This window comes from Mastigoproctus giganteus, chromosome 4 (genome assembly GCF_048544385.1).
Source record: "Mastigoproctus giganteus isolate SK-2022 chromosome 4, ASM4854438v1, whole genome shotgun sequence".
In the NCBI taxonomy this organism is placed as follows: Eukaryota; Metazoa; Arthropoda; class Arachnida; order Uropygi; family Thelyphonidae; genus Mastigoproctus; species Mastigoproctus giganteus.
Window position 1 is genome coordinate 212,860,445 of NC_143578.1, and position 22,375 is coordinate 212,882,819.

A 22,375-nucleotide genomic window follows, 5' to 3' on the forward strand; every position below is an offset into this window, starting at 1 on the left:
TCTACAGAAGTTAAAGTCCAATGTCAACAAATATCTTCTTTCATCTTCTCAACCTCCAACCCAAGCATGGTACTAAGTACTATAGGTTCTAATACCTTTCGTGTTTGGGGTTTACATAAAAAAAAAAAAAAGTGTTGTGCATAATGGCCTTTAGTTGACATTGCACTGTAAAACCTCTAATAACAACCAACCATAATGCGTAAAGTGGAAGTGGTATTTTTCTGAAATTAAGTTATCAAGAATACCAAAGATTGTTCAGTTGGGGTAAAAATCAGGTGTGTACAACATTCAAAAATAAATAATTTATTTATTTAGAATTAAAAGCATTGGGAACCAATAAGAGAGTTTTTGGCTGGCAGGCCTTCATCTGCGGACATAGAAGCAAGAATGAGAGGCTTGTGAAATACATGCAAACTATATCAGGAAGTCACAAATTTTTGCTAATGCAATCTCTACTGTAAATGTCTTGGATGAAAAAGTAATGTGATTCAAGATCCATGTTTCAAAATGTCTACTCAATTTCACATTTTCCAGAGAAATGTCATGGACTGACAAACTGATGCTTGGGGTAAGAGAGTACACGTGGATAGGCGAAGTTTTTATGGCTCCAGCTAACAGAGAAGTTTCCTTAAATTTTTGTTTTTTTATTCACTTAAATTGGCATATTAATTTATTTTCTAGAGTTGCTTTATATTCCTAGTAACAATACTTTAGTTTAATTTGAACTTAGATAGAGATTTTGTAGGTTATTACTTAGTATTGGTAAGGGTATCTAATCCATGCGTTTGACAAGTTTTGTAGCTCCCATGAATGCTAAGTTTTTAATTATATTTAGCCGGTTTATTGACTTAAGTGATAGATTCAATTATTTTCTATAAGTAGCTTATAGACCTAGTCAAGCTCCATGGTTTATTCTGAATTTAGATAGCGCGATTTTGAAAGTAAGTAATACCTCGTGTCCATAGATTTACCGTTCATATCTTGCCACCATTGTTATACGATACAATGTATTCCCCGAACTAGATAGCATAAAGTTTAACAGAAAACTAGATAGCGAGTATAGTAGTATAAATTAATCAGTAAAATTTACCATTCTTATTAAATTTCAATGTCGATTAAATTGTACTTTTTTTTAACTAAATACATATAACGATCTAGTTTTTACAAACGTAACATTATAAATTAATACATATACTTGACAGGCGATAAGAAAGGCATATAACATAACTCGGAGATAATATTCAATACTGAAATACATATAGTGGGATACAAGTTTAGGGTTATATTTTGTATTAGAATTTTATTTGAATTTGAATAGAAATAATGACTCAGACCAGAGCAGAGAAGAAAAAGGCTCAAATTAATGGGAGTGTTGTGGCTCAGGAGAAAAATGAGGGAGGCAGATATCCTCTGAATCACAGGCTTTTGAAATGCACTGCTTGTTTGACGTTTGTGGAACAATCAAGAACAGGACATATTGCCAAGGGGAATGTCTTTGTGTGTGTGTGTGTGTGCACGATGCAAGGAGTGTGAGGAAATCAGGCGCCAACTCAGCGTTGTTATGGGCCTATACAAGAGTTTGAAGGACGGGGGGGATGCCCTCGAAGGATTTAAATTGAGGGGGCCCATCAAGCTCTCAGCTGCCCACATCAATGCCAGAGCTTGCACTTGAACATCACGCAACACAGCGGCAACCCCCAAGGCAGAATGCACTGGTCCCAAAGGAACTAGTTGTCAGTGACTCTATTGTCAGGGAAGATATGCAGTGGTCATTCCCTGACCTTTCCATATCCAATTGATGTTGGTGGACAATGCATTGTTGAGTCTGTTTGGTGTGCTGTAAGCACTGGGAAAGGAAAAATGAGTAGGTATGTGTTATAGGCCTAATGAACCTGATGAGTACAATGAGCAATTGTGCAGAGAAATAGAGTGGGCCAGTAAATCAGTGTCTTATAATGGGGGATTTTAATTTCCCAGAGATTGACTGGAATTTGTGGGTTGGTCACTCACATACCAGTAAGGCTTTTGTGGATTTATTGGATGATTGTTTTCTACAGAAGCATCTTCTGAAGGCAACTAGAGGGAGTAATACTCTTGATCTGATTATCAGTAATGATTCTTCATGCATTAAAAATCTGCAGATAAAGGAACCACTAGGTGGCAGTGATCACAGTGTGATGAAGTGGGATTTACTCAAAGAGGCAACTATCATCAGGAGTAAAGGGAAGAGTTTTTGCTTTCATAAAGGTGACTACAGTGGTTAAATTCTATACGGTGGGACCAACTGATGATGTTACCAACAGTAAATTCAAAATGGGAAGCATTCAAAGATTTAATCTTGGAAACTACTAGATTTTTCATACCAACTAAGAAATATTGTTCAAGATTTAGGCATAAATGGATGTCAGATGAACTAATTAGACATGTGGCAGAGAAGAAAAATGCATGGGATACATATAAATTAATGCTTTACGGAAAAGAACCCCTCGCATCTTGCCCCTGGAACATTTCGCCCCCAGTAGATAATGAGCAGGTTACAAAAATGTAAATACAGTCGATTCAATAACTCGAATGTTTATTGAAGTCCCAGTTCCTTTAGTGAAGATTCAATGTTAAACTCTCTCGATTACTTGAACTGAACTTCCGATAACTTAACTTTTCTGAACAAATTTTCAAAATTACATTCGTATACAAATTGTGGAACAGTGACTAATCTTATAGGAGTCTTTTCAGTAACAAGTGAATCTTGTTCTAATTTGTCTAAATTCAAACAATGAAAGTTCCTGCACCTGGCTCTTCTCACATTTCCTGGCGCGGTGGACAGCGCGTGTTTGCTGTTTTCACCGCCTCATTATCGGTGGTGCATTGCGTGAACAAGCTGAGCGTCGCAGGCAGTGCAATATCTGCATATTATTTTTGCATCTTGATTGATTAATCCTGTGTGTACAATGGCAAAAAGCGTTTCGTCAATAAGAGGCAAAAGAAAATTCGTAGATGACAACCATATTTATGTGTTTTCAAAGAGAACTCTAGATGAAAAACATGGAATCTGGGTTTGTGAAAAACGTTCCACCTGCAAAGGGCGTGTTTGGACAGAGGGTTTGGAAGGCCCAGTTGTGAAAGTCGTAACTAAACATAACCATGCAGCTCAAGCTGCAAGGTCGGAAGCATTGCAATTGATTGGTCAAATACGGCAACATGCAATAACCACGAACGAACGGCCACAGCAAATTGTTGCATCAGTAATTGCAGAGGCTCATGCCAATGTCACGGCATTACTTCCTAAAAAAAGGATTCACTTAAACGAACCTTTCGTCATGTTTGATGCAACAATGGTACTCCTGCTTTACCGAGCAATCCCCAGGACCTAGTAATTCCACAAAATTATCATCAATGGCAATGTACAATAGTTTTTGATGTATGATTCTCAGGACGAAGTGCTCCCAGGTCACATGGTTATTTTTTCCACTAGTAACAATCTTCAGTTATTGGCACGTAGCCAAGGGTGGTTTTCTGATGGAACTTTTAGCACAGTACCCACGCATTTCCAGCAACTTTATACAATTCATGTGGTTCAATTCAATGCAGTTATTCCAGTGGTCTACACGCTTCTGCCAAACAAAACTCGTGCCACACGTCAAGTTGCTTCAAGAAGTTAAAAATCTACAACCGGGTCTCCAGCCCCAGTGACTTATTATTTCGAACACAGTGCCATGCAAGCCTTCCAACAAGAATTTCCTGGTATTGTAAATACCGGTTGTTTTTTTCATCTTTCCCAAAGTGTTTGGCGAAAGGTACAGAATGGAGGTTTAAAAGCCCGATACGAACAAGACCATGAATTTGCTCGTTGGATCTGAATGATTCCGGCATTGTCATTTATTCCTCCTGCTACTGTTATTCAAGCATTTGAAGATTTAGTTGAAGCTGATGACTTCCCCATTGAAGCTATGGTGATTGCAAACTACTTTGAAGATACTGTACATATATTGGAAGAAGACAGCGGAGAGGCCGGCAATTACCCATTTTTGCCATCGAATTGTGGAATGTTTACACACGAACACTGAATGATAAGCAACGTACCAACAACGGCGTGGAGGGGTGGCACAGGGGATTTTAGGTAACTTGTGCTACTTTATTCCCAAATATTTACTGATTCATTGATTCTTTAAAGAAACAACAAGGGCTACACAATTTCGAAATTACACAACTAATTGCCGGTAATTCAGGCAATCAAAGAAACAAGAAGTACGCTACAATTTCTGCAAGAATCAAAAGAATAGTTCAAGATTTTCAAAATCGTAATGTGATTGATTACCTTAGAGGCATTGCATACAACTTCGAGTTTTACACAATAATAATGTGCATTTATTCTATTAAAACAAAATAAATTAGAATTATTAAAAAATTAGGTGTATCATTTACATTTCTGTAGCCTACTCGATATCTACAGGAAGCAAAATGTGCTGGGGGCGAAATGCGAGGGGCCACTTTTCCGGATCCCAAATTAACAGGCGGCACAGAAGTCTACGATAGATATAAGCTTGTCTGTAACCAAGTCAAAGGAGGTTAGGCAGGCAAAGGCTGATTACGAGAAATCTTTGGCAAAGGATGCAAAGAAAAACATCAAAGACTTCTTTACTTATGTAAACTCTAGAAGGAAGGGGGTGAATCAGATTAGTCCACTTCATATCGATGGTTCAACTGTTGATGATCCTGCTCAGGTAGCTAACAAACTAAAAGAATATTTTGCATCAACATTCACACATGAGGAGTTATTCAGGGAGGGGAATGCCAGAGGTGTATTCAACTCTGGCAGTAAGCTAGATAATCTTGTAATGACTGAGAGTAAAGTGGAGGAGAAATTGTTGAGATAATCATAAGAAAGGCACCTGGAGTGGATGGAATATACTCAGTTATATTAAAGGAAGCAGCAAAGGAAGTAAGCAAATCCTTAGCCATAATTATGAGAGCTTCCTTAGACTCAGGGGAAGTACCCATGGACTGGAGATGTGCAAATGTGATCCCAATCCACAAAGGAAGATCAAAGGGAGAAAAAAGTAATTACAGACCTGTTAGTTTAACTTCTGTTCCAGGAAAATTAATGAGGCACTGATTAAAGAAGCATTGCAGGATCATCTAGACAAAACTTCAGTTATAGCTCGGACACAGCATGGGTTTCTTAAGGGGAAGTCTTGTCTGATCAATTTGATTGGATACTATGATGCAGTCACAAAGGAACTGGATGCAAAGAATAATTTTGATATCATATATTTGGATCTTAGAAAGGCTTTTATACTGTTGCACATGGAAGATTGCTTCACAAATTGGAGCAGTGTGGCATTGGATAAAGGGATGGTTGAGTGGGAGAAGACAGAGTGGTAATCAACGGACACTGCTCTTTGTGGACTAATGTTATTAGTCCACGATGGGATTCTTCCTCTTGCTCAGAATAATTGCCCGAGAGAGCATAAATTCAAATTGAGGAAAGACAGTTGTAGGATGATGTGCAGAAGTTTGCCTTTAGCCAGCGGTTGGATGATTGCTGGAACAAACATTATCATTGTCTTTTGGGAACTGAAAACTATTTCAGTTTCTGATGCTTTTTAATGATTTTAATCCTTTATAAATTGTGGAAATGAACCATAATGTAGACTGATTTTGGCTTTGAAGGTTACTCTTATTTTTTTTATCTTAAGCCAATTTCATATTTATTTTTTCTTCTTTTCACTATTTGTGTTATGTATTAAAAAATATGGCACTGAAACAGTCCTATGTGGTTTGCTGAGGTAAGTGTGTCATAAAAAGAAAACATTATAACACATTTTGGATATGGTTACTATTTTCATCGAAGGACATACAACTATGCAGTTTACTCAGGTATGTTGTAAAAAGAAGGTTATACCAAATTTTAGATATAATTAGTATCTTTACATGAAGTCAAACTAGCAACATATGATAAAAATGAAGTTTTAAATCAACCTTCATGATATCTTCAGTAATGATTTTTCTGCCAATTCATTCATTTATGCATGCAACGATTGGCAGAAAGTGCTACTTGCAAGCCAAATACAAGAAAGGCTTGCAAGTTCTTTTACTATTTTTTAATGTCACAGTTGTTATTATCAATACAGACTAGTTGGTTTTCACAGAATCTGTTTATTAAGAGATTTTTTGAAATTCACTTTTGGCATCTTTTATACTTTTCTTTGATCATGGATTTGCACACTTGTCATAATACTAGTAATGCTATTCCTAAACACAGAGTTCCAGAACATTTGGAATACCACATTTTCTTTATGACTTTTTTTAGGATCAAAAATTCAAGTGGAATCATGTTGAAATAAATCAATTTCTCAGTTTTCTTATGAAATTTATTTCTGGCAGGATATACTTGCAATTAACACTTTGCAGTAATTTTAAAATAAAGTTTAGTTATATTTATTGAGGTCTGTGTGGCCAGTTGATTTTGAAATTTTGTAAGTCTTTTCTTATCATCTAGGCTTCTTGATTCTTTATCACACCTGCCAATTTCATGGTCATTTAAAATGTAATGGTCAGGCTGCTGCTTATACCTTTGCATCTGTAGTGAACTATAGTTTTCACAGTCACAATGAGATTAGTTCTTAATCTGAAAGAGCAGACACATGCAGACTTCAAATTTATGCCTAACAGTTTTTAATCCATAAAAAAAAAATATAATAAAACAAAGAAAGGTACTAAACATTGGGACATGACTTTTTTTTTTTTTTAAAAAAATATATAAAGACAGGGAAATAACACTTTTGGATTGGAATTTTTTTTTGGACAGTGTAGATTTAAAAAGCTAAAGTTTATAAATACTTATGTATGCAATTTTCAGAAAACAACACACACTATAACTTTACAGTGAAATTAACTAATATTAGAGTTCTGTACTTCCTATGCACAAAAACAAACTTACTTAATATGATACTGAGTTAACCGATCAGTTTCTGGTAAGTCAGGCTCTTCTAATTTCAGAATGCAAGCATTGTGAAGAACAATTTTTTTCAGTGTTTGGACATCATCAGTCATTGTAGCAGACATTAAGAAAGCTTGATATATCTGTGGAAGATGCCTTCAAAAAAGGAAAAAAAAAATAACTATACATTTCTAAACTAATTTGGAAGGATGTGTAGAGAACAGATTTGGAGAGCAGACTTGATGTGAACAGCAGGCTACCTATTCATAACTTTGATTACACATGGAAAAAAAAATTTTACTTTCTATAGGTCTTAACCTGTTGTTCACAGAAATATGGATTACACAGATTATGATATACACAGAAATTGCCACAAAATATGGATACAAATGATTATATTGAATAATTGTTTTGTCTGTGTATTGTCATTTATTTATTTTATGCTAAAATACTCAACATTTTAATTTACAGTACAACCTCACTAATTTAGACTAAATACAAAGACTAATATATTAACAATACCGCAGGCAAAGGAGAAAATGATTCTTGCACTGCTGGGAGTCATCATGAAACAACTAAATACACTGAGTGGAAAGAAATCATGGGATACCTACCTAGTAATGGGTAGGCCCACTACACACCTTTTGCCCGAATAAGGGCAGTCAGAGCAAGGCATTGCGCCCACTAGTTCATGAAAGTGTTCCACAGGCATTTCCATCCTTGCTTGCTGCACTGCTATCCATAATTCCTAGGCGGAGGATCCAAAGCTTGAACAGACCTATCCACATGTTCGGTGAACAAGGGAGGCCATTCCATGGTGGTAAAATCTGAGGAATGCTCTTTGAACTATGTTTCTAGTTACCATGGCTCTGTGGGGAGATGCATTGTCCTGCTGGAAGAGTCCATTGTGGGTGCACGATGACCATGAAGGAATGCAGATGATCTGCAAGGATGGACACATAACCTGGACCATTCAGAGATGCATCTAGATGTACCAGAGGTCCCAACGTGTGCTAGTTGAACATGCCCCAGACCATTACCGACCATCCACCTGCCTGAACAGTTCCTTGTTGACATGAAGGGTGCATAGTTTTGCATGGTTTCCGCCAGATTCACACCCTCCTATCCACTCGAAATAACTGTAAATGGGACTCATCAGACAAGGAGACCCATCTCCAATCATCGAAGGTCCAGTGCCAATGTTCTTTTGCCTGGTTGAGGCGTAGACATTCCTGTGTCGTGGTGTCAATTAGCAATGGGACTCTGGTGGGTCGGCGCCTCCCATAACCTATTGTGGCTAATGATTGCCTGATGGGAGACATTTCTGGCACCTCCCTCGTTGAAGCCTGCAGTGGTTTGCACCACTGTCGCTCTCTGGTTAGCTGGAACAATGCAAGACAGATGGCTATGTTCATCCACCACCTTTCTCTGCCCAAAGCGCTGTCCATGATAAGATGTTGTTCCAGAAATGGTGTATATTCCAGATACTCTTGTACTGGCCGGGGAGGGAAAAAAGTAGTAGATAAGAAAATACAAATTATTTGCTTCCCTCCTCACACAGGTAACTAACTATCCAGTTGACCTTTGAATTTATTCAAACTGTCAGCCTCAACTACCCATGAAAGGAACCTGTTCCAGCAATCAATGATTTGCTGGCTAAAAGAAACAACGTAGTCTAAGCCTCTTCTCCGGTAATTTGATTTTATGCTCACGAATTCTGAATTTCTCTGTAACAGTGAAAATTCTGTCTTTGTTCATGTATTAACCACTCTAAGGGTCTTATAAACCTGAATATCAGGTTACCTCTGAGGTGCCTGCTTGCCAAGCTCTGCAGCCCACATATTTGTAGTCTTTCCTCCTATGGTTGCCCATTTGCCAATTTCACCATGCAAGTTGCCCATCTTTGGACCTTTTCAAGAAGCTCAATGTCTTTTTTTCAGATGAGGTCTCCATACTTGAACACAGTATTCCAAATGTGGTCTTATAATTGCCTTATACAGTGGGACTATGACCTCTATATCTACAGAATAATGATACATAAATACTTTTGAGTCAACAGTTCGTCATAAAAGTTTTTTATTTATAACCGAGCAACACTTGTTAATTTAGATGGCAATTAGGATACAAAATACAGAAAAAGAAAATTTTTGGAAAATATTTATAATTAAAACAAAATGGAATACAGAGTTCAAATCAAATAGAATGATTTTTCTAAAATAACAATAAATTTTAACTGTGTTAAAAATTTATAAGTATAAATTTAATCAGATGTACATGGTACTTCCCCATTTGTAGTCTTTTTTTGAAGAAATTTAAAATGTTCTGTTGAGTAAGGTAAATACTGAGGTTTTATAACCTTGTTTTTCATTACTTTTAGAGCATAACATTTTTCAAATTTCTTGTCAGAATTAGGAGTACAGAGGCAGCTTTTTGGCTTCATATACAGTCAGTCCTCGTATAACACGTGTTTACACTACACGAATTCGATCATACACGATTTATAAATAGGGGAACGATATCGTATATAACACAAACCGAATTCGCTTATGCACAATTTGCCTTTGTGTTTACAAGAAATGGCAGTCAAATGCGAAATCATCCCAACCAAACACAGAACCATAGGAATGAAGAGAAGATTCTGAAAATGTATTTATGTTTTTTTATATCAGTGAAGGGGAAACACATTTCACCATACAAACGTAAAAACCCACACAATTCCAGCTATCGGTATTATCGCAAATGCAATTAGATAGAGTTTACTACCAAGTTTATAACGGATTCCACTAACAAGAATGCAACTGGAAATTGTTTTTATTGTTTTATGGTAGTAACCCCCAGAAATGGGCTTTAGTAAAATGTGAGCTATTGAGGTGTTCATAGTGTGTCTCTGCCTTTACGGTTGTTTATTCGGTTGCTACACGCACGCAGCTTTGTTTATGTGTATCAAGCATGCCTCCTCATTTTGTAATTGTGCTTTATTCCCTAAAAATGAGTAAAATACTGAAAAGGTGTGAAAAGGAAGCATCCTGGTGAAGACACTACAGATTCAGAGAGAAAAAGAAAAGCAATATCGATAAACAGAGGCAGACTGGATCAAAAATTCTTACCCGAGAAAATTTGTAGTGGCCTCATACTAGCATTTATGACCAAAATCACACCGGCCTCTGGCCCACCGGGATTTCCCCGGTAAGGCTTATGGCCAGTCTGCCTCTGTCGATAGAGAAAAAATATGAAATTGTGAAACGCTTTGAGCGAAATGAAAGACCATGTGATATTGCACGAGCTACAGGCCAAAATGAGGCAACACCGAGAATTACAAAGAATGCAGAGAAAATAACAACTTTCATAGCAGGAACAACTCAAAGCGTAATTGTACAAGGGTTTCTAGGAACACAACTATCATGCTATACGAGGACTGAACTGTAATTAACTTTTTTTTCCCTTACCCTTAACTCTGCCCTTTTCCCTTACTTTGCCCACAAATTTCTCTCCATCAAATGCAGTTACTGTTTCATCTTCTAGTCACATTCTTATATCACAGAAAATAATATACTTTTCTCAACTGTTGTGCAACATATATCAATTCCATCAAAATAAATAAAAACAGTCATCATTTAATAGTTTTTTTTCCATGCACTTACCATTTCACTCTGCTTTACTTCAATTCAATTCAATCTACAGTCCAGTTGTAGATTGAATTGATATTTTTGTAGAATTGTAGATCTTTTCTCCTATTATCACAATCATTGGGAAGGGGATAATAATCCAAACACTTTTCAACTGGTTCCTTTAGCATTAATATTTACAACTAAATATGAGTCCCTGATGCATAGGTGCATTATTGAAATAACGGTGCCTTCATGCTTTCAGTCTTAATGTAACCATTTGCATTTAATTTTCTTTTCAAATTATTTTCCTTCTTTTACAAAGTGATTGTGGAATTATTCTGAAAGAATTTGTATCATTAAATTATTGTTTAGGAAAAAATCTCTGTTCTACATGAATAATAATATATTGAACAGCGAGTCTGAATTAGAGGGTCCGAATTAGTGAAGTTTTACTGTATTTTTATTTATAAAGTACACATCTTTTAGAATGATGCCTTTCTAACAATTGGATGCCTATAGTAAGTAATAAAAATAATTTAAAATGATATTTATTAGTATAACCAATATGAAATATATTAAACAATTTAGATTTCAAAATATATAAGAGCAATAAAGCTCAATCCTTCCTACTTTAATACTATTTGTAAAATATAGAGATTAACTCATACCTTTTTATAGGAAGTTCTTTGGCTTGAAGCTCACATCAAATTAATCCAATTAATACATTATATAAAACTAAATTTATGACACAATATTATGGACTAAAATTGCTAATATATAGGGGTTTCTTAATAATCCTGTATTCAATTTCCATAATCTACTCACTGCCAAAAGGAAGAGCAAAGCGAAGCTGATGCACATCAACCCACTAAAAACTAAACCACCCAGCAATAATCAACTGGAAATTGAAGACAATTGTCAAATTTACTAAAATATTATAGACTAAACTTCTTTGTATTGCTAAAAATAATATCATTATGTGGTACAGTTAATTCCGCTACATAATGTTGAGTGTTTCTACAACTGTCTCCCCCCCCCCAGATAATGGGTCGTTTCATCTCTACTATCGAAGTGTGTGTGTGTGTGTGTGTGTGTTACCCTCTGTTCCTGCAACATATCTATTATTGGCCAGTAATAACCGCTGTATTTTGTTTCTAATGTCTATTGTTTATTTCATTTTCTAATACCTGTTTTGTTTTCTAATCTGAATTACTGATTTTACATAGTTCCAATCATTAAAATGACCATATTTTTTTACTTTAGTTCGAAGGTTTTGTAATTGATTAAAATTATCATTCTGTCTGCTGCCATCTTGGTCGACGCTTTCTTTCTTTCTTTGACCAGGATTTAACTTTCTTTTTTTTTTTAATTTTTATTTATTAATTTTTTTCGTTTACTGCCTTGGGCTGGGGCCCCCCAGACCAGGCCAACTCCTCCCCCTCTCACCCTATATGGTTTATTTATTTTATTTTATTTATTACTATTATTATTATATATATATATATATATATATATATTTTTTTTTTGTGTGTGTGATTGTGTTGTTCTAGCAATTATCCTGGATTGGGGCTTCCCTGGGCAGGGGAAACCCTTCTCTTTTTTCCTTCCCTGCATGCAGATAGTAAGGAAGGCCTTGCCCTCCCGCTGCTAGGGATGAGTACCTGGGGGTGGTCCTCCAGGTGAACACTGCTTCCAGGTAGCCAAAACACATCACACTACAGAATACACACATAAGCTCACAAACACAGTTTTTCTTTCCTGTCACTTTCTGCCATGTAGGATGAAAAACTTTTTTTTTTTTTTTTTTTTTTTTTCTTTCTCTCTAGCCTTCCCTTTCATCTATCTTTATCCAGCATAGGATATTCCTATGTGGGATGAAATTTTTTTGACGCACACTGGCCTTACCTTCACAGAGTCTGTAAAAACTGAACAGAGCAATGAGGCAGAGATGAACTTTTGTTCTAGGAGCCGGCCATACAAAAACATACACACAAAAAAAAAAAAAAAAAAAAAGTCAGCCCACATCATGAATACTGCACTGCATACAGGTCTGGAAATCTCATTGCAAAAGGAGATGGAAAAGCAATAAGATTATTGAGGGGGAACAAAAGAGTGCTCTTACCTAGAACAGCATCAGTTCTATAAACTGCAGCATCCAGAGACTAAACATCTGTGAGGAGATCCAACTGAGGAGTTTAAAAGGCTCTGAGTAGATTTGAGTCTCAATGCCAATGGAACCAGTCTTCTTGCTCAGACTATGCACATGGGGGCAGAGATTGCAACTGAGGAAGGATGGTTGCAAGATAGATGTTCTGAAATTTGTCTTCAGCTAGTGGGTGAGTGATTATTGGACCAAGCTTCATTTAGTGTTGTAGAAGTAGGCAGTTTGAATAAATTCAAGGAGCTAGACAAACTGTTAGAGAGGGGATAGACAGGTGATATGGGAAGTTTTTTTTTTGGCTCATGCTGTAATAGCTTGCCTTCTTGCATCATTTGCCACTATTAATACTATTATAGTTTTACTTCTGAATGCTCACAGAGATTAAGTTGTCACATGAAACTTGGAAATCATTCTACTAAAAGTAAACCATTATTATTCTTAAGCTTCCTTCTGCTAATACATTAACTTTATGAAGCTTTGGCCATTAAAAAATTCCAGTTCAACAATATTTCTTTGATAAATGCTAGACTACAGCAGACATTTCAAATGCATAAACCTTTCAACACATCGCATTTCCACATGAGAAATTCAAAATGAGGATTTGCAATGTTGTAATGACCACATGACTTCCCACAAAAACGTTCACTGCAACATTTCTTTTCCCTACCATTTCATTAAACTCCACATGAATAGATGAAAGTTATTACCGAAAACCTTTGTACAGTTTCAAATGGGTTTTTCGATGTGTTTCTATCCTTAGAGTACATACACATAGAAAACAGGTTGACCAGTGCATATTGTGGGCCCCCGGAAGATATGTTAATCTGCTTACTGATCATGACACATGGAATGCAGATTGACCAGTATCTGTTGTCAGTTCCTGGAATTTGTACTCTAAGCCATCACACATTCCAATCTGTATGTGTGAACTGGGTGGCACGTACACACATAAGGTTGGTGTTTCAACTTGAAAATTTTTTGATTACATTTTGAAAAAGGCAGATTGTCAATTAATCAAAAAATGCTGACATAAGCAGCAAAAACCAGCACAGAAAAGATTTGCTCAAACCAATAACATTTCATTTCTGCATCTCCACCACACTACCCAATTCATTCCTCTCATCAGCATAGAGCAACAAAACAATATCCACTGCTTCAGTGGCCGACAACCAACAAGTTTAAATTAAAATTAATTCCAGCATACATGATTCATTTAAGCTGCTTGAAATTGCTGGTTCCCAGAAAGTAGGACACCTACATTCTATGAGTAAGCATCCTAACAAACAATCCAAAATGGTGATGTGCACTTCACTTTTTTGAATCTTGCTCCGAACTATTTTTTACCAGATCTATATATGGTTTGGCAAAGACAAGTATTGTAAAATAGCAAGGTTTTATCATACTTAGATATTTGTTTACATCTATCAACAGTTTAGGTTGTAACTATTATTTGTTTTTTAAGCACTATCACTTCACATAAAATGCAATAGTTAACTAAAAATTTCATACATTTAATGTATGAAAAACTTTTTGTTAACAATTTCCCTATATTGAAAGTTATTAATTTGACAGTATTTTAAATGATGTCCATTATAGCCTGTGCCAGCAAAATGGACTTTTATTAATTAAAAAAAATGTAGTAAGAGAAGTTTGACTGGATTTGTCTAGTGAAAACAGTTATACACAAAACAAGCAGAGAAGTTTGTTTAAATTGAATCCTGTTATCTAGCAACCCCCCTAGAGTTTTGGTTGGGAAAGCTGCTCGTTGACCATGCCTAGCCTCACAAATGAATACCAGTTGAGAATTAAAAAAAAAAAAAAAAAAAAAAAAAAATCCTTATTTCTCTTCTCGCAATAGGAAAATTTTCCTGTCTTGTACTTTTGAAAAGTTGACAACAATAAGGCTTGTTCATAATGTTAATATATATACTCACTTTAGCACTTCTCTGATATCAGATTCATAACCAAAAGAAAATACCAAGTCAGCTTCATCAATAGCCAGCATTTTGAGAGAATCTTTTAGTACCATATTTTTAGCTTGAAGGTGGCCCAAAACACGGGTAGGAGTTCCAACTACGATATCTGGTTTCTCTACAAGCAATGGTCTGGAAAAAAAAAAAAGGATACATTTAAGTGCATTGTGATAAAATAAACACAAATTTCACTTTTATTTTTTCACCAATAAAAATAATTAATTAATGATGTAGATCAAAGTGAATATTATAACTGAAGAATACCAACAGATATTAAAATTTATGTTCTTTTTGTTTTAAAAAAGCATAAAGTGGGCCAGCAAGACAGTGAAATAATGCCATATTTTTGTAAAATTTAAAAGAGCAGACTGCTAGATATTTTGCAAAGTGTAACAAATCCAAAATACAGGCTTTTCGTATGTTCCCTTCACTTGTCTTAGCACAAATATTTGATCCTGACATCCCCTGTTTGGTTTAAAGTTTGACTGCTCTTTCCTAATGTCAACAATAGTTCTAAGTCTCTTCTCTAAGATATCTGCACAGTTTTTTTCCTGATACATTAAGGAATGAAATTCCTCTGTAATTTACCTTTATTTCCCCTTTTAATAATTGGTAAAATTAATCTTGCTTCTATCTTCTGGAACTTATCCCTCAGAAAATAACCTTTGAATAATGCACAACCTAACCACTGTGGCACTATTTTCCCTCCAGCTGTCAGCATTTCATTTGCAACTGACTATCTTTCCATACATGATATTTTTCATGGCTGCCTCAACAACAGAGATAATCCACAATCTTCTCAATCTCAATAATTTTCTCTTCTTCAGAAATATCATCTCCTTTGTTTAGCAATTCATCAAAATATTTACTCTATACTTCTTATATAGCATTTTTTTTTCTTTTAACTTCACCTTAATAATTTTTGATTACTTTAGTTGTGGTTTTACCCCCATCCTGAGATTTTTTATCTAAACACCTAAATGTTTTACATTCTCCCGATACTTGTTTTTCATGTTTTGTTCCAAAATCTTTCCAAGGTTATTTTTAGCTTCTTTCACACACATTTTAGCCTTCTCACACTTTACTTTTATATTCCAATAATGATTTAGTAATTTTATCTGTCAAACATTTATTATTTTTTTTTTTGTAGTTGTTGGTGCATAGGCTTCTGTGGCCATAATGCACCTCCCAAGGTTTTTGCAGTACTTTGATCCAAGCCCGAGGCGGAAATCGAACCCGCGACCTTTGAGTTGCCAGGCAGGCAGCACTTTACCCACCCGGCTAGCCCGGTCGGCACATTTCTTATATATTTTTTTACTCTAACTATCTGCAGTTATTCATCTGCTCCTTATCCTCGCCCCCAATAATGTGGCTGAGTATCCTTCTTGGATGTACAGCCACATTCTGAGAATTTCCTATCTGCACATACTTCCTCCCAACATACTTATTTTGCAGCTTTGATTAAAGTTCTCTTAAAATTTTATCATTCTTTATCTAAAATCATGTTAACATCAGTGTTGTCAGTTAATTTTTTTTTTTTTTTTTAGTATTGTTTCCATATTTAATGATTGTTGACAATTCTGAGAGTTTGATTTTTTTTTCTTCATTTTGACCTTTTTTTATGCCTCTTATTTCTGGCACTAATTACCATTTTATTTGGGTTAATACAAGATAAGTAACTTCCAGTTGCAAATCCTCAAAGTACCCTTGTATTTCAACTAATTGTTTAAGATCCTTTTCTAGGATGATATAGTTAATTATGCTTTTCTTGCTGCCTCCATATAAGCTTGTAGCTGTCTTCATGCTGAAATACTGTTTATAATTAAGAGTAATGGCTCACACAAATTCTAGTGCTTTTTATCATTATTGTTACGTTTACTTTTTCTCTCTAAATTTTTCTAAAGTATCTCTGTAAATACAACTGTTATATAAAAGTTTTGACCATTCTTCCTTTGTCATTAGTTCCTAATATATTAAAGAATTCTTCTGTTTGATCTTTATCATAAATGTCAATTGGACTATATGTACAGAAAAATTTAATCACTTAATGTTCCATCTTAAATTTTGGCCACATAATTCTACTGGATAATGACCAAGGCAATTAAACTTCTTCCAAACAATTTCTAAAGGTGATTCCAACATCCTACTTATAATGGTATCTCACTTCCAGAATAAATTTGTTATATAAATTATTGTCCTGTTGCAGCTTCCCTATATGCTTCCTCTTTTTATATATATACCTGCTGTCTATCTGAAGCCAGCAGATATATATCTGAAGTGAAAAAGAATATTATTAACACCATCAAAGAAAAGCATTTAATGGTGCCTCCATAGCCAGGTGGGCAGAAGCAGCAGTGCGTAGCACACGCTTCTTGATTAGACCGGGCTTCGAGTCCGTGACCACCAAATACGGAAAGGTCAGGAAATGACCACTGCATATCCCCGGAGCAATATGGCCTTAGTTGATAATGCTCCTAAAAAAAAAAAAAACATTTAATATGGTATGGACACGTAAAACAGATGCAAGAAACCAGATATCCAAAGGCTATCCTGGAATGGATACCACCTGGAAGATGGAGAAGAGGAAGACCTAGGAGGATATGGATGGATGGAGTACACAACAGCCAGAGGTTTAACAGAACTGCACTTTATGGCGGGAAAAAATTCCTACCAAAAAATAACTTGTAGGCTGAGGAAACCCATTGTAAATGGAAACACTCCTCTTGAAGAAGAAGATATATCTGCTATTCCACTTCTTTTCCATTTAAGCATCTAATATTGATGGTATCTACCTTGATGAGTATTGCAGCACATTTAGCACTTTGTGTCTTGGATCCCTAGCAAGCACAGTGGGATTTTGTTGACTTCCTGATGGCAACACTTGAACTGATACATGTTTTGATTGCTTTGTCCTAATATAGTGAAATAGTTTCAGTCTATACTTTATCCAATTTTATTGGCTTAGTTCCATATTAGCAACCTATTCTCATTTGTTCAACAGCCATATAATTGGCTGCCTACACTACAAGAGTGAAAAGTGGTCATTGTGTCGGGATTCTAGTCAGTTGTTCACAAACCTATCTTGGGAGAGGTGATGATCTCCTGCTGATTAGATAGCCTCAGACCTTAGTAACCCAATTAAATTAAAATTGTTAGAACAGAAAATAACACACCCAAAAATATTTTGGATTTTTTCGCCTTTCCTCAATCATTATCAGAATTTCTAATGGAGAAACTAAAGTTTTGATTCTTAGAGCTTGACGGACAATGCAGGGAAAAACTTATATTAATGGATGTCCCGTGTATACCTGATGGGCCTCCTTACTAGTAGTTAGGAGGTTTGCCGTCTATCCTAACCTACTGCTACCTTTTCAGGCTGTAAAGTATCTAAGTATCTATAAAATATTATATACCAATCATTTTATAAAATAATTCTACAGACAAATCTACTTACTGATGTGCTTCAAATATACAATACTTTTTTTTTAAACTTTTGAAGTATTTCACATAAACCAGAAAATCATTAAAATTTAGTAAAACTTTGTCACTGTCTTTTTATCTAGCTAATTTGAACAAAACCTTTATGTATGGAATGCCTAACAATTCAAATTCCACAAGGTCTTATTTAAAAATTATTATCGATCTTAGAGTTTATAAATCTCAAATTAAGCTTGACATTATACACTATATACACTTGATGCAACTTACCTTTGCGCTGAATAATCAAGTTGTCCAGAAATATCCACACACTTAATTTCCTGTGAGCAATAGACTGTGAGTTGCTAGTGGGAGGGGGGAAAAAACAGCTCTTGAATTATTATTTTAGTTGAACTCAATTATATAACAAATGATAGTAAATATTTTTGAAAGCAATAATTATTACTGTCAAACCTGGAGTGACAATTCAATTTTTTTTAAAGAAAGTTGTTTTGCACGTTCAATATGAATCTAAGATTAAGAAATTAATGTTTGTTTATTGAAAAGAAAAATCATTTCATAAGTTTTTTTTTTTAAAAAAGGCATTTTAATCTCTTTTTTGAAATTCCATGAATTTCAATAGTATTGTATTACAAATAAACAGCACTTCCCAAAAGAGAAGTATAATGCTATTTACTAATAATATGGTGTCAACATCCAGATGACCATTTAAAGGGTTGATATCCTTTCTTTAACTGCATCATGACACACATGTGAATCATGAGATTTTTAGTCCACTTAGAGGGATAAACCACCCGATTTTAAGAACCATTTTTTTATAATTTCATGGAAGTAAAACTGGATATTTTTGTCAATCAATCTACAAAAGTGGTTGACTAATTCAGCCACAGTGAGATGAAAGTCCAAAAATGTCTCTGCCCTCCCCAGTCCAGATTGACTCAATCCTGGATCAAAAAGATTGTCACTGAAGTCAACAGCAAAGGCATTGTGTGGCTAGGCACCCAGGCAATGCTTGACAATTCAGTAGTGATTTAACTCAAAATATAAATAAAAGAAACATGCTTAGTGAAAAAAAAAATAAAATAAATAACCAGCTTGGCCATTACTGAAGTTTTAAAACTAATTCATTAGCAGCATTAATGTCCATATGGTAAACAAATATGCTAGATGAAAGCTTGCATTAAGAAACCCAAGACTTTTCACAAAGGCATTCATTTTCTATGTTGCAAGATCATCTCTAAATTGTCTCAGCTTTGTACTACAAATAACAGCTCTACTCAAAACAGAAATACAAAGATAGGCACCTCATCAGTTCAGCATTTAATTTTATTCAGATATGATATATTCAAAGGTGTACATGGCAAGTATGAATAACTTAAAACATAAATCACCTTGCAAGTCTTCAAATTATGCTGAGAAATGACATATTTTTAATACAAGAAAAATTACAAGTTTTAAGTTCAAAGCACTTATTTTAAAAGAGATACTTCCGGATGCCATATTTTTCTAAAATTTGAAAGATGAGATTTATATGTACTCTGTCATATGCTTTATCAAGATTTAAAATCCTAAATACAGGTTTTTGTGCATTCCCAAGACTTTTATATAATTTTTTTGAGTCAAAATATTTGATATTTATATACCAGGTTTGACTGAAATTGTGATTTTTCTTTTCCAACTTTACATTCAACAATACTTCTATCCCTATTTTTTAAGATACTTAGATAGGCTCTACCTGGTACTAAGGAGTGAAATTCCTCTGTAATTTCCACATTTACTTTTATTTCTCTTTTTTATAATTGGTGCAATTAATCCCTTTCTCCAATTTTCCAGAACTTGTTTTCAGAAAACACCCTGTGGATAATGCAACGTAACCACGTCACCTCTTAACATTTCAGGTCAAATTTCGTCTTCACCTGTTGCCTTTCCATAATTTACACTTATATGATCTCTTGCCACAATTTCTTGAACTTTTGCAACTCTGTCCTCATGTCGAGAGGTTGATAGACAGCCACTTCTTGGAACATTGTGAACATCCTCACATCTGCCACTGAATTGCTAATACCATTCAAACACACTAGTACGACTTAACGTTTCATCACTATAAAGCTTTTAACATTTCATACATTTCTGCTGCAGATTTTCCTAGTTTAAAACAATATTTTATATTTGTTTGTTGCATCATTGCAAAATCATGATATGGAATGGTAATGTTATGAATGAAACTGGTTGTTACTTGCAACCTGTTGGCTTACTTCAAATTCCACAAGGTCTTATTTAAAAATTATTATCGATCTTAGAGTTTATAAATCTCAAATTAAGCTCGACATCATACACTATATACACTTGATGCAACTTACCTTTGCGCTGAATAATCAAGTTGTCCAGAAATATCCAAACAGAGTTAGTCAATCTCTGTATAACCATCTTTGAGGAAGTTGGAACAACAACACGCCACTTCCATTTATTTTCCAACCCATTGAATAGGACCCAATACCAGTGCCACACCTTGTATGTGTGTGTGTGTACATAATACACACACACAGTACGATAGTATGAACCAGAGCTATAATGCTCAATACGTTCTACGTTGATATTGATATTTATAAAATAATAAGAGAAGTTTACCTCAATATGATACGTAGAACACTTCCATACTTGCCAGAAATTAAAACGAAAATTTAAAAAAAATCAAAAATCTTACATTACAGTAAGAAGTAATTAACAATAATTAAAAAGCAAACGAACACAATTAAAAATTAAGTAAAAAATAAATTTAACGGAAAAAATTTTTTGTTTTAATTTCTGGAGAGTATCATATGGAAGTGTTCTACTTCCGTATGATAAACTTCTGTATGTAAACTTCTCTTATTCTTTTAATAAGAATGTATCGAGCATTATAGCTCTGGTTCATACTAAGGAAGGAAAATCGTTTTGCAATTTTTTTCGTTAAATTGATTTTTAATTATGTTCATTTGCATTTTAATTTTTGGAGAGTATCATATGGAAGTGTTCTGCATCATATTGAGGTAAACTTCTTATTCTTTTACAAATATATACAGTAAGCGCCGGTTATAGTGATCACTGGTTAATGAAATCAGCCGCTCAATAGAATCAAATTTCGAAGAACCAACCCAAATCAATAAAATGCACCACACTTTCATTGTTTACTAGTATCAAATTTTTGGTTATAAGAATCAATTTTGAATGCCTCTGTGATATTTTTCTAAAGTACATTTCTGGAGGTCACAACCATAAAACAATTTGCAGTTTCTGGTTTATTGGACTTTTCTGTTAGTGCAATAAATGGGTAGTAAATTCGATCTTATTCATTTGCAATAATACAGAAAGCTAGAATTCTGCATTTTCACATTATTATGGTGAAATGCGTTTCCCCTTCGCTGAAATCTGCTCTTCATTTCTACATCTAAACTTCGTCTCACCTTGCGTGTGTCATGTTAGTGCCAATTTGTGTGTGCCGTGTGCTTTGTTATTGATTAATGCTTATCTTTTTTTACTATTTTAAATTTTACTACCAAAAAAAAAAAAAAAGTCAGTGAACAGAAAGAGTGAATTTGAGTGTAAAAGATAAGTTATGAATTATGGAAACGTATGATAAATTAAACCTAGGCAATATGTCTCAAAGGGAAGCAGCAGCAAAATTAGGAGTGCCTCAGTCATCTTTATCAAAATTGTTAAAATCACATCACACATTAAACACTAATGTGATCCTAGTGAAACCAGAAAAAGGAAGCGTGAAGGGAAATGTCAAACAGTAGATGACGCTCTGTTCGTTTGGTTCAAACAGGCCAGCTCATTTAATGCGCCAATCAATTGTAGCATTCCTCAAAAAGCTAATGATTTTGCTGAAAAACTACACGAAGAGTTTAAAGCAACGGACGGATGGCTGACAAGATGGAAGGAGAAGCATGATATTGTTTACAAAAAACTTCATGGAGCCAAACAGGATTCCGATGTTCTGCAGCTGGGTAACCAGTAAAAATATCCTATTTTCTAATTATAATAAGCCTCTACTTCCAACAGCTAACTGCACCTGTATTACGCGGTTTTCACTTCGAATGACCACTACAGCTGAGCACATGGCATTCTATACTTTTGTAATAACATTTACAATAGGACTTTTATTTTGTGTTACTCCAACCTTTTTAATTTTATTCCATTTAATATGGAAATTATTAAGTCTAACAAAGGGAAAGATAAACTATGTTTAAATGGATTTGGATAATTTTCTGAA

The 22,375-nt window shown here is 34.8% G+C and overlaps 1 protein-coding gene across 1 annotated transcript in view; it reads right to left on the minus strand.

Annotated features, from left to right (window-relative positions):
• The window catches only part of Ddx56 (putative ATP-dependent RNA helicase DDX56), a 96,233-nt gene that overhangs the window by 43,109 nt on the left and 30,749 nt on the right, over nucleotides 1-22,375 (minus strand). The window contains exons 4-6 of the mRNA XM_090372038.1: nucleotides 18,391-18,464; nucleotides 14,644-14,814; nucleotides 6,941-7,096 (exon numbers count right to left, since the gene is read on the minus strand). Of these exons, the coding sequence (XP_090228164.1) occupies nucleotides 6,941-7,096; nucleotides 14,644-14,814; nucleotides 18,391-18,464 (401 nt within the window). The remainder of the gene's footprint in view (nucleotides 1-6,940; nucleotides 7,097-14,643; nucleotides 14,815-18,390; nucleotides 18,465-22,375) is intronic.